The following is a 13687-nucleotide window of genomic DNA, read 5'->3' as shown; positions in this document are numbered from 1 at the left end:
AACTGGTTAACCGACTCAAGATCAAAAGGTCGCGGAGCGTAATTCATTTATATCACTCATTTTTGTAATATTATTATTAAAATACCCACCAATGTGATGAATCTGTAAAACAAGTCTTGTGGCAAATGAGGGACATTTATGTCTGTGTGATAGACCTGGTGTGGTGAGCCAAGGTCAAAAGGTCAAGGAGCCTAATTCATTTATACCACCATTTTAAATATTTTATTATTTATAGAATTATTGGAGTGCTAAATCTAAAAAACAAGTCTTGTGGTAAATGAGGTATATTTATCTCTGTTTTATAAAACTGGTGTGTTGATCAGAGGTCAAAAGGTCAAGGAGCCTAATTAATTTACAACACATTTTTAATGATTTTATTTTTTTCTGAATTGACAGAATGAAGAATGACAAAAGGAACTCTTGTGGCATATGAGGCACACATGCCTCTGTGTTACAACACTGGTTAACCGACTCAAAGTCAAAAGGTCGCGGAGCCTAATTCATTTATATCACTCATTTTTGTAATATTATTATTAAAATACCCACCAATGTGATGAATCTGTAAAACAAGTCTTGTGGCAAATGAGGGACATTTATGTCTGTGTGATAGACCTGGTGTGGTGAGCCAAGGTCAAAAGGTCAAGGAGCCTAATTCATTTACACCACCATTTTAATTATTTTTTATTATTTATAGAATTACTTGAGTGCTAAATCTAAAAAACAAGTCTTGTGGTAAATGAGGTATATTTATCTCTGTTTTATAAAACTGGTGTGGTGATCCGAGGTCAAAAGGTCAAGGAGCCTAATTCATTTACAACACATTTTTTATGATTTTATTTTTTTCTGAATTGACAGAATGAAGAATGACAAAAGGAACTCTTGTGGCATATGAGGCACACATGCCTCTGTGTTACAAAATAATAAAACTACTAGAGGGAATTCGCCAGGAGAGAAGCAAACTGAGCGACCAGAGTGAACTTTGACTATTAAGCGGCGTACACACACAGAGCTAGCTTTTCGCTTGCTCGCTTACTCGCCACTCTATCATGGAACGTTCACTGAAAGTTCCCGCGGCTTGAACTACCAATGAACAGGCGAGAAGTACCGAACTCTGCATTCTGATTGGTTACTCATAGGCAGAAAATCAAGTACTGCATGCTTTTGACAAAGTTATACAGTTGACAAGTGTGTTTTCATAAGTTGTGAAAAAGGCGTCTGGAACTTTTGACCATGAATCACAAAACCAATGTTGTAAACCAATGTCCGTTGTATGTCACAAAAGGATTTTTCATTCTTCATTCATTTTTCATTCTTCATTTACAGATCTATCACTTTATAAAAAGTGATGAAAATGCATTATTCTACTTGACCTTTTGACCTTGAGTTTCTTAACCATTTTTGTGACACAGAAGCACATGTCCCTTATATGCCACAAGAGTTAATTTTGTCATTTTTCATTCAGTTTTCAACCAGTTTTGTAACACAGAGGCATGTGTCCCTCATATGCCACAAGAGTTCATTTTGTCATTCTTCATTCTGTCAATTCAGAAAAAAATAAAATCATAAAAAAATGTGTTGTAAATGAATTAGGCCCCTTGACCTTTTGACCTCTGATCACCACACCAGCTTTATAAAACAGAGATAAATATACCTCATTTACCACAAGACTTGTTTTTTAGATTTAGCACTCAAATAATTCTATAAATAATAAAAATAATTAAAATGGTGGTATAAATGAATTAGGCTCCTTGACCTTTTGACCTTGGCTCACCACACCAGGTCTATCACACAGACATAAATGTCCCTCATTTGCCACAAGACTTGTTTTACAGATGAATCACTTTGGTGGGTATTTTAATAATAATATTACAAAAATGAGTGATATAAATGAATTAGGCTCCGCGACCTTTTGACCTTGAGTCGGTTAACCAGTTTTGTAACACAGAGGCATGTGTCCCTCATATGCCACAAGAGTTCGTTTTGTCATTCTTCATTCTGTCAATCCAGAAAAAAATAAAATCATAAAAAATGTGTTGTAAATGAATTAGGCTCCTTGACCTTTTGACCTCTGATCACCACACCAGTTTTATAAAACAGAGATAAATATACCTAATTTACCACAAGACTTGTTTTTTAGATTTAGCACTCAAGTAATTCTACAAATAATAAAAATACTTAATATGTTGATATAAACTAATTAGGCTCCTTGACCTTTTGACCTTGAGTCATCAAACCATATTTTTAACATAGGGACAGAAGTCCCTCATGTACCACAAGACTTATTTTTCAGATCCATCACGTTTTTATTTTGAATGTCAAATGAATGTCCAATATCAAACTAACTTTACCGCACTCTTTAAGTGACAGTATTTTGATGAAGCCTAATCCATGTTATAGCCTATATCACAATGCAGTTATTAAACTAACAATACGGCCATTTAGGATTTGTGTAAATAGGCTACAACAATCAAGGAGTTACAAACTGCGTGATGTCAAATGAATTCAGCTCAAGGTGAGCTAATAGCACAACACAGAATGTTTGCTGTCGGCGGCACAACATGGATACGGTGATTATTAAGCCATCAGAAATTGATTGGAAATAATCGAACACATCATGTACATCACACTCGCACCTATACCTAGCTTTTTTGGCGAATGTTATACAAATCACAGCGGTAGTTACAGAACTACCGGTAGTAGTGCTAGTCGACTATACCTTTGTTTCTGTCCCGTGTTGATAGGGTATGTTTGGGATGTTAGCATCATAAAAGATTATCACCATTACTGCTAACGCCGCTAAAATTGACTCAAATAGCCCGATCATGACACATTTTGAGTGGGTTCATCAAAAGCTTATGATGCCAGCCACAAAGACAGCAGCACGTTAGCGCGATGCTGCGGTGTTATGATACAGTGCTCGGCCAAGCCATTTCACGACACAAGAGACTCACTGGACTAAAACGCTGAAAGAGTAGTGGCGACGGCGAGTGAGTGTATTTTACTTCTACCATAGTATTAAGTTAAATAATTACTTACCATCATTGAATGATCAAGTCACGACAGTGCAGTGTTGGACGAGACGCGACACAGGCGGATAGTTGAGTTCAGCTGAGGTAAACTGAAGAACGGTCTCTCTCTCTGTGAGGGTTCCAAAGTGACAGTTGGGGAACAAATTCAGTTTTGGCGCGTCCGGATTGCTTTATGTGGCCCGCACCCGCCACTCGCCTTCAAATCGGACTGAATTATTTTATTATGGCGCGTCCGGATTGCTTATACAGGCCCGCATCCGCCAGGAGTCTTCAAAACTGACTGTCAAACTACTGGTCCGGATCGGAGCTGCCGCTGATCAGCAAAATGACTGTGACTGCTATGCGGATCTGCTGACTTGAAAACGGACCCGGCCCAAATCTAATTGCTGTCTGGGACCACTGATTTAGATGGCTCGGATAGATCAGATCAGATAGAGCTACATTGATATAATATTTGTAGAAAATATTTTTTAAATAGATGATAGATATGCTCCTTGATTCAAAGACATTGCTCATCATGAAAGTGGAAATTTGCGAACTGATTGTGAAATAAAAATGATAAATTACTTGTGTGTGTTGTTGCAGACACAGAGGGACTTTTCTTCTTTCCTTCCTCACTGAGAGTCTCCACAGTAATTGTATACTTTGTCATAGGAAGAAGTGTTTTAAATCCAGCTTGCAAGCAGTGCACGATCATGCAGTCAGACTTCTCATAAACATATTGTGGCAAGGATGATGGTACCATTCTACAATACTGAAGAGGGTACATTTTGTTGATTTGGTGATTTTCTTCTGGGACATGGAACAAAGACACTTTGAATTTCGGACAGCTGGTCAGGCCTTTAGGAAGTCCCCAGGTAAAAGACAAAGAGTCTGACTTCACTGAAGTGAACTGTATTGGCCCAGGAGGAGGAAGACCTGTGAATGGGAAAATTAATTTGAATAAACTTTGATAACAATAAGTGCACTATAATACAGTTACGTAGTTCTGGATTAGGTCAGTGGATGGCAGCATTATGCCTGATGGTGTACACAGCCTGATGAAATTGACTTGATTTCTCTTCTTTTTTTGTAATCAACTGTTGATAAATCAACAAAGTCTGATTTATAGTCACTTAAGCAACAGAGAGATGTTGTAGAACAGTTTACAGAAGGTCTTCTGTACCTAAAAATACATTATATTATATTATATTTTATTATATCTTATTACAATTATATTCTATTACAGTATATTATCCCCCTGTTATGTTTGCTGCTGTCTCCGTTAATTGCCTAATCTACACTCACCGACCACTTTATTAAGAACACCTCTCTAGTGTTGGGTTGGACCCCATTTTGCCTTCAGAACTGCCTTAACTGCCTGCAACAATATTAGGGTAAGCTGTGGCATTCCAACAAAGATAAATTGGTAATAATTGGCCCAAATTGTGCTTAGAAAATATCCTTATGCCATTATATCTACAGCCTGAAATGTTAATGTAAGGCAGGGTCGATCAATGCTTTCATGTTGTTGACGCCAAATTCTGACCATTTCACCTGAGTGTTACAGTAGATATCAAGACTTATCAGACCAGGCAACATTTTTCCGATCTTCTAGTGTCGATTATGGTGTGCCTGAGCAAATTGTTGCCTCATTTTCCTGTACTTGGCTGACAGGGGTGGGACGAAATGTTCTGCTGCTGTAGCCCATTTGCTTCAAGATTTGATGTGCTGTCTAATCAGAGATTCTCTTATGCATACCTCGGTTGTAATAACTGGTTATTTGACTTAACGTTGTGAATTTATCAGCTCAAACCAGTCTAGCCATTCTCCTCTGACCACTGCCATCAACAAGGCATTTTTGCCCACAAACCCTTTCGGCACCAACAGCCATGCCATGTTCAAAGTCATTTAAATGCTTGATTTGAACTGCATCAGATCATCTCTCCCATGTCTACATGTACAAATTCATTGAGTTGCCACCATGTGATGATTAGAAATTTGCCTCAATGAACAGTTGTACAGTTGTTCCTATTAAAGTGTAGATTTGGTCTCAATTGGCTTTATAATGGCCGTCTAAACTCCGTAAACGTTTGTTTTCAAAAGTATACATCTCACTAAGTGGTTAGGGGTGTTCACTGGCATTCCCTAAAAAGTTTGAAAGCCAAATATTGCTTCTGACATTTTATTTGCCATTTTGTGAATTAAAGGTACACTGTCCAGGAAATGGTCAAAAAAGGTACTGCAACTATGCTGCACATTGAAACTGGGTTGCCTATTGACACATTTGATCTTTTCATGAAAGATTACATACAGTAGTAATAAACTAATATTTTCTAGTATGGCCCAAGTACAGTCATTTTTGCAGCTAAAAATATCTATTTCTGGAAATTCAAAATAGCAGACCATGGAGAAGATCCCCCTTTTAATGTATGAAAAGTGCAATTTTCGCAGTCATAATGAATACTCAAGAATTTGATGGTGGTGGTAAGTATTCATGAAAAAGGTAAAATTAGTGAATGGATAGCATAAAATGTACACAGTGTACCTTTAAAGAAAAAAATGTATTCACAAAATGCTATATAAAACATGTCAGAATCCTGGGTGATCTGTGGCGCAGCACGCTAAGCCCCCCACTTTTGGGCTTACATGCCCACGGCGACCTTGGTTCAAGTCTGGCTGGGGTAATTTCCTGATCCCACCCCGTCTCTCTGTCCCACTCACTTCCTGTCACCATTTCAGACGGTCCTATCAAATAAAGGCATAAAAACCTCTAAAATTATATATGTTATGGAATACTAGTGAATACCCCTGAACACTGGATGAGTTGCACAGTTTTGAAAACAAATGTTTAGGGTGGTTTTAAAAACATATTTGGACATGCCCATAGACAGCCATTCTAAAGCCGGTTTAGACCAAATACAAATTATCCAAATAGCATCAGCAAAGCTGTAATAAATGATGAGAGGAACTCTAAAACATTGCAGTCAACTCGGGGCTTGATGTTGAAAATAGTGTGCTTGTCCTAAGAGGAAAAGATTTGTACACTAACTTGTATACATGGTTGATAATGTAATAGCAAACAAATATATTAATTTAGGGTTGCACATTTTCATTCATCTCACACCAAAGCATCTTTACATATTTTCATATGAGTTATATTTCTTGCAAGAAATACTGACTGAATACTTCCGTAAGTGGAAAAAGCCCTCTCAAACAAACTCACTTGTCACAAATGAAATGGAGACAGGATCACTTTCTATCCCAGCGATAGGATCATCCACAAATGGACTCTCTATGCGTGTGGTGACAGTGACAGAACAGGTATATTCTGTATTTGGTTTTAACTCATCGAAAACAGCAGGATAATGGCAAGTCGTGGTTACTCGGTCTGATTCATCACTATGGCAGGAAACCAAGCCGATGGCGGTGTGTAGCTGAAATTGCTGAGGATAATTCCAGCTGATGTAAGCAGTTGAATTCTGTATGTCGACTTCTAAATCTGTAACAGGCAAGACCCCTACAGTATGTGGAGATAAAATGCATGCTCATAAATACTGTTACTACAATAACATTATACAACAAAATTGACCTAAAAATGACAAAACAATAGAAGCAGACCATCTGCATAATTAATTGTGAATTGTGCTTTTAAAGCAGTGAATGATATCAACATTAGCCCTGTAAAATAAGCAAGTTCACATGAAGGGACCTATCTTACAGGTAGAGGAGATATTGTCACCAAGTAAAAGCCAAATAATTTTCACATTTCTAAAGCATGTGATTTTGATATTTTCACTTGGGGGTGGGTTCATCATACAGTGCCATTTACCGTGCAATCACCCATATACAACTCCTCTATTATCTTACCAGTTAGGGCACAAATTGAGGCCTCTTTGCTCTTCCCAACGTTGTCAACAATGGTTAACACTGATATCCTGTACTCTGTGTACGGGTTAAGACCTGTGATGACTCCATGGCATGACTCAACAGAAATAATCTTTGGCTTCTGGTCCTCAGTATATTGGAAGGAGGATATTAGGAATTTGTGAGGGATCTGATCCATCTCGGCTGACAGGCTCCAACTGAGATTTATTGTAGTTGTATATGATTCGATCTTCAGATTCTCTGGCACAGGAATCTCTGCAAGGACAATGAGACGATTACTGAATTTGTCAGGTATGAGTTTTGAGTATTTATGAGTTTTAATCATTAATCGGAGAATAAACTATATAGTTGAAAATAGAAGAGTAGAGTTAGTTTATTGATTCCCAGGGGGAAATTAAGGTCTCAACTCGCCTACACATAATACACATCATGCACATAATAATAATCAAACACACACACACTAACATGTAAAGACGAGGGAAACACATTGTGCAAATACATTCTTGGAAATGAGATAGACAAATAGTTTGAAGTGACTCAGAAGCACATATTTCATTCCATTTCCCAAATGTGCAAAGTAACCATAACATAAAAATAAAACTGGTTATTCATACTTGTGTGGCAGCTTTTAAGTACTGCTTCACTCTCATCATGCCCAGTCTTTAGCACGCTGGCAGCTTCGATGGTGTAGTTGGTTGCTGGCAGCAGCTTTGAGAAGGAGCACTCAAGAGCTTCTGTGGAAATGGTCAGCACACCCTTAGAGCTCCTGGTGAAAGTGGAAGAAGAAAGTTGGAGTGAATGTTCCACTTTTGTCCTTTAAACAGACAGCACATAACAAGACACAATGCATACAAAAAGCTCATTATACTTTAATAAATAAGCCTATTATCTAAATTATGAGGAAATGGTTTTAACACCTCAAAAAAGCATGGAAAAAATACTGTCACATACTGTGAAAAAAAATACTGTGATATACTTTTTTGGACATACTGCCCAGCTCTACAAACAAAGTGTAGCAGAGTGAATATTGTGGTTACGGTAAACCAAAGCACGACTACGCCACTACGGAGGGTTAGCCCGTAGAAAATAGATTACTGTAGACCCTTACTGTAGATAACCCATGAAGTAAGGACACACAAGTTCGCACATGGCATTAGGACAGAGATGTCAGTCTTACACATACAATTTATTTTCTGTACAAAGTATTTAAGATCTTCACATAAAAACACATTGATCTTGGGTCACACAGGACCAACACTCATTTCCGGGGTAGGTTGCATGGAGGAGTGGGTATGCAGGTGTCTGTTCCAAACAAAACATAACAAATAAAGAAAAGAATAAAACACACCACGCAAGTTACACACTGCTAATCAGCAATTTCATGCAAATGCACACAAGGCGGCAATTATTACAATTTGAGCACGTCAAACAATGAATGCGCCAAGGGAACACCATGCATGCAAGTTGGAGTCAATGTGCACCTTAAAAACAAAAGCAGTTTGGTCGTGAATAGCTAGCACAGGCCCCAGACATGCCTGCTTGGAGGGATGCGAGTGGGGAGTCCAATGGAGTCACGTTATCGAGCACTGCGACGCCCATGCACGGACAAGATGAAAGACAGGACAGAATACTTTCTCCGTAGACAAAAACAGCGGCCTATATGGCATGGCGCACGACTGGCCCAGCAGTTACATCACCAGTGATTGGCCACTTAGAGGAGGGGTCAATCAGTTTGCCGTAGTAATTGGAAGACACCAGCCGACCACTCACACAATCAAAGGACGACCGTCCACTGGGAACACTCAACCAGATTATCACAGACATCCAAACGCCAAGCCAACGCGTACCCTACGCCACCACAACACACCCAGAGGCACTGTAAGAATAGGGGAAACACGCAAGCTACCCATACCCATACCATCAATCAGAGATCATACCAGGAAATGGGTTTAACACTTCCACCTGTTACAAAAGCAATTCCCTTTTTGCCTAACCCAGAGGAGGGGAGCAGCCTGACAAGGGGCCAGTGCATGGGGGCCATACCATATTTAGGGTACCCAGGAATGGAGGGGAATAGCTGGACATTGAATATCATCCTCACCAACCTTTCGGTGTCCGACTCCTTTAATGTTGGCCCATGGCTCCTGCGGAGGGTCACCCGATATGAAATGTGATCAGTTCCTTCTGGCTGCTTCCATGTGACATGGATGGATGTCTCAGTAATGGCGGTCACAGATAGGTCCTTAGGAACTGGGACCACTGCAAAGAGAAAACAAAAATAAATGATAGCAAATATCAGCGGCGCGGGATACATGTTCAGCAGGTGTGGTCATACCGGAACCCATACTTCCGGGGGCTTGTCACCATTCTCAAAATGAAAATAAAATGAGAACTTAATTCATGAGAAATTCTGATTTGCTTGTGAAAAGAATTGACTGTCTCAACTGTAGTGAAGTTATCAAGACCGAATTACATTTCGGCAGTGAAAGTCAACCTTGATGTCCATGTCTTGAAAGTGAAATATCCTAAAATCACGTTAGCCTCTGAGGGCCCATGGTGGAGCCTCACCCCAGGGTCAATGACTGACTTGTTATGCCACTGCCTTGGCTACTACCTTCACTTTAGATGCCGTCTTACACGTATGTGGATATTTTTTAACCTTGATATTTTGTTATCCGTTTAAATACATTTATAAATACAGCATGTGGATTAACGCCATAGTGGCAGTGCATTTTAGCCCCTAAAACAGGGGTTTTAAAAGATTTCTAAAACTCTGTTTATGTGTAAAAGAGAGGCAGAAACAGATGTGTTTTTAAAAATATCCACAGTATAGTATACGTGTAAAATTACATTTTGAAAACCATCTCAGCAATAAAAATATTTTTTTGTTTTGTCAAAATGTCAGGAGAGCTGCTGTATACATACAGTATAACATTAATATAATGTTAATACTGGTGGTTTTCAATGTGTAATCACAGGCAAGATTCACCCTACCAATGAAAATTGATGCTGGTAAGATATTCAGTGTGTAATCCATGCCAAGAACACGGCTTCTCTGAGGTGAAAACAAAAGCAGAGCTGCAGTTTCTACCTGTGCACACAGATTTGGCCACCCATGTGCTCTGGATGTGTTCTCCGTAGATGGCCGCGACCTTGAAGTCGTACTTCTCACGTGGGGTGAGACCTTGGAAGAGTAGTTCTGAATTTGTCACCTCAAGGCAGCGCTGCTCTCGATGACCCTCGACAGAGACCCTGAACCTCTGGCAGCCCGTGCGGCCTTCCGGTCCTGACCAGCTCAAAGTGATCGAGTCAGCCTTCACGGAGCTGAATTTGATTGGTCCAGGAGGAGCTAGCTCTGTGACATGCAGAAAAAAAGGTCAGTTGTACCATTTTTAAAGGGCCAGCTATACTACTAGTTGTGTGCAAACACACACACACACACACACACACACACACACACACACACACACACACACACACACACACACACACACACACACACACACACACACACACACACACACATACACAAATACAAAGGGTGTAATATATTTTCAAGAAATGTATTAACTAATAGAGACGGAACCAGTACCCCAATGTGTCATATAATGGTCTTGGTTTTAGAATCAACATAACATAGAGGACAGATAGAGTAAAGATGTTTTCCTTTTCTGCCTATTTTATTTTTTTACTCTAGAAAATATGAGATTTACCGTCTCTTATTTCCCACTCTGGTTCCTTCATGTGAACAATCTGCAGTAAAAAAGATGAAAAGATAATATCAGTCTTTATTGTCTCTAGTCTTAAGTCTTTAAGGCCTAAATATCTACTGTCATCATCTTTCATTAATATTGCTGTGTTCACCATTTTTATTCAATGCATTATGCGTTTGGTTTTACGCACTTGAATATTGTTTATCTCCCTCCGATCTGCGGTAATGTCATGTCCTTTGTGCTCCTCGACGGAACACAAGGCACAGATCAGGGTTTTGTCCGTCTGACAGAACAGTTCCAGGTGCCTGCTGTGCAGTTGACACAGTCGCTCCTCCAGGTCTCTGGTGGCCTGGACCAGCTTATGTCTCTGCAAGGCCGGAGCTGTGTAGTGGGTCTTGATGTGGTCCTCACAGAACGAGGCACTGCAGGTGAGGCAGGACTTCGCCGCTTTCTTAGAACAGACGTCACACGGGACTCCCTCAGGGAGAATTGCCTGGTGGTATACTCTGAAGAGAGGAGTGAATATGTGTTAGTCTGTTGTGAAAAGAAAGTATATGTTAAAAGTTACATTTGTTTTTAAAAATAATAAAACTGACATTTCTAAATTCAGAAGTGTGATCATGTCCACTGAGGTTGGTAAAAGTGGCGTTTCTTAGGACAAGTTTGTTATTGTAATGCAAGCCTGCTTGACACTAATATTCTGTAAGGATGTTAAACAGGTTTTGCAAGTGAGGATTTCTGTCCACATAGAAATGGACGAGATGGTTTCCGTAGTGTGGTGAAGAGTGAATTCTTAAAGAGTGTACAGTACCCTGAAGATAACCACTGTTCACTGACGCTAGATGTCACTGCAGACGATACTATGCTTGAAGACTCCAACTGGTCCAGATTAATTCTGCAAACAGAAAACAAATAACCAAAATATGTTCTATTACGCAATGTCATTTAAGTAATGCCACTGATGATCATCATATGACTAATGTACAATTAATACAGATGTAAACATATTCATACTTTGTGTCTGGGGTAATATCTCCTTTAAAGTTTCCTGGGAGTCCCATTGAGCGGTCACTCTTCATGGACAGCACACTTGGCACAGGCCCATTATTAAATCCCTCTGGAACTCTGTCAAAGGCAATCAGAATCAGGTGTGTGTTTTTCAACAACGTCATTACTAACTAAGTAACTTACGTGTTTGCAATCCAATTTCCCATTGGGAACCAAGTAAGTTGCTAAGTGTTTAGCAAGGATGCTTTCGAGAAATGCGGAAATGCGGTCCAGAACCATTAATCAGCATTAATGGTCAATAATGCATAAATAAGTAGAATCAACAAATGAATATAACATTAATATATTTCATTATACATAGGCCTACTTTATGTTTGGCGTAAAATCTCCTTTAAAATTTCCTGGAAGTCCCATTGAGCGGTCACTTTTCATGGACAGCACACTTGGAGCACGCTCATCATTAAATCCCTCAGGAACACTGTTAACAGCAATCAGAATTAAAACCATCAATCAGTATTAACAGCCAATAATAAAAGGCATAAGTCTAACAATTAATATAAAATAAATATATTTGTACATACTTTATGTCTGGGGTAAATTCTCCTTTAAAGTTTCCTGGAAGTCCCATTGAGCGGTGGCTCTTAATGGACAGGACACTTGGCGCACGCTCAACATTATATTTCCCCCCTTGAACACTGCCAACAACAAAAATTAGAATCAACAACATAGAATCACGCCATTAGCAACAAGTAACACATAGAGGGCCATGTTTAAGTCATTGATACATAATTTCAAACATACTGTGGGTATAAAATGTCTACACACACCTGTTCAAATGCCAGTTTTTTATGTAAAAAAATGGCAGACTTATAAATTCACAGCATTTAAACCAGTAACCTGCAGAATGCATTTGTAAAACAAACTCAAAGCTTTAAAGGGAATAAAATAGAAAATACAATAACATGGTTGCACAAATATGCATGCCCCTGAACTAATATTTTGTTGTGGCACCTTTGGCTTTAGTTACAGCACAAAATAACGGCTTCACCAGAATAATATTGAGGTTTTGGAATGGCCCAGAAAGAGTTCAGACCTACAAACCCCAACTCCGGTGAAGTTGGGACGTTTGGTAAACAGTGAATAAAATCAAAATGCTATCATTTTCAAAACATTCAATCTATTCATTAGATGGAGAATAGTGAAAAGACAACATATTAAGTGTTAAAACCGAGAAAAAATATTGTTTTGGGGGACATATGTACTCATTTCTAATTTGATAAATCCAACACGTCTCAAAAGAGTTGGGACGGGGACAATAAATGGCAGCAAATGTCGAGGAAGACTAAAAACAAAACAAAAGACAACACTTAACAGTTAAATTTATTAACCGATGAGATGATTTTATATAAAAAACAGTGTTAATTCCTATCTTGGACATGATTTCACCAGCTTAAATGGTGGGTGTATTCCTTGTAATGTTTTGCATTGTTTTCCTTTCTGTAGTGCTTACAGTGTGACAGGTCTTGACCAAAAGCCCACCATTTTATCACCTGCTGGTCCTTATGATGGAGCCAAACTGTTAAAACATAGTAGAGAATGCAATTGGACCTTACTATGTGGCAGTAATCGAAGATCTCCCTTCAAAATATAATGCATGAGTGGCTTTTCATGCTGTTTAAAACCCATTTATACCATTCAGCACTGTATTTAACTCTACAGATGAGTGAGAACATCTTAACCAATGCACTACTGCACCCGCATGCCATCATGGAGGCTGACTTTTGAAGTTAGCACTAACACAAGTTGGATGGTCCATTTTCACTATAGCACAGGATGTGCAATGCTCTATTATTGTCAAAAAGAATGGACTTCTACAACTTCTGCTGACTTCTGTAAGCAAAGGACAGTTTCCCATGTCTTCTGGGTTTTATTTCAAATGAGCTCAGGTGCTTAGGAGAATGTTACACCCCTGTATCATTTGCACGCATTAAGTATTCTTAATATGGTCAATTTTCAATAGCTCTAGCACTCCAGGAATTAGAGTGAGACTACAGCCAATATATATTTCAT

General features: G+C 39.0%; 1 protein-coding gene across 1 annotated transcript in view; it reads right to left on the bottom strand.

Moving 5' to 3' along the window:
- The window catches only part of LOC134437320 (fibronectin-like), a 36846-nt gene extending 24722 nt beyond the window's left edge, over positions 1-12124 (bottom strand). Inside the window, exons 1-11 of the mRNA XM_063186811.1 lie at positions 11985-12124; positions 11624-11734; positions 11421-11504; positions 10800-11115; positions 10610-10649; positions 9988-10251; positions 9002-9155; positions 7511-7662; positions 6879-7151; positions 6235-6528; positions 3597-3947 (exon numbers count right to left, since the gene is read on the bottom strand). Of these exons, the coding sequence (XP_063042881.1) occupies positions 3597-3947; positions 6235-6528; positions 6879-7151; positions 7511-7662; positions 9002-9155; positions 9988-10251; positions 10610-10649; positions 10800-11115; positions 11421-11504; positions 11624-11734; positions 11985-12124 (2179 nt within the window). The remainder of the gene's footprint in view (positions 1-3596; positions 3948-6234; positions 6529-6878; positions 7152-7510; positions 7663-9001; positions 9156-9987; positions 10252-10609; positions 10650-10799; positions 11116-11420; positions 11505-11623; positions 11735-11984) is intronic.
- Positions 12125-13687: the final 1563 nt, after the last annotated feature.

The sequence above is a fragment of the Engraulis encrasicolus genome, chromosome 21 (assembly GCF_034702125.1).
Source record: "Engraulis encrasicolus isolate BLACKSEA-1 chromosome 21, IST_EnEncr_1.0, whole genome shotgun sequence".
NCBI classification, from domain to species: Eukaryota; Metazoa; Chordata; class Actinopteri; order Clupeiformes; family Engraulidae; genus Engraulis; species Engraulis encrasicolus.
The sequence above is the reverse complement of the archived record's forward strand: the minus strand, read 5'-3'. Positions and strand labels throughout refer to the sequence as shown.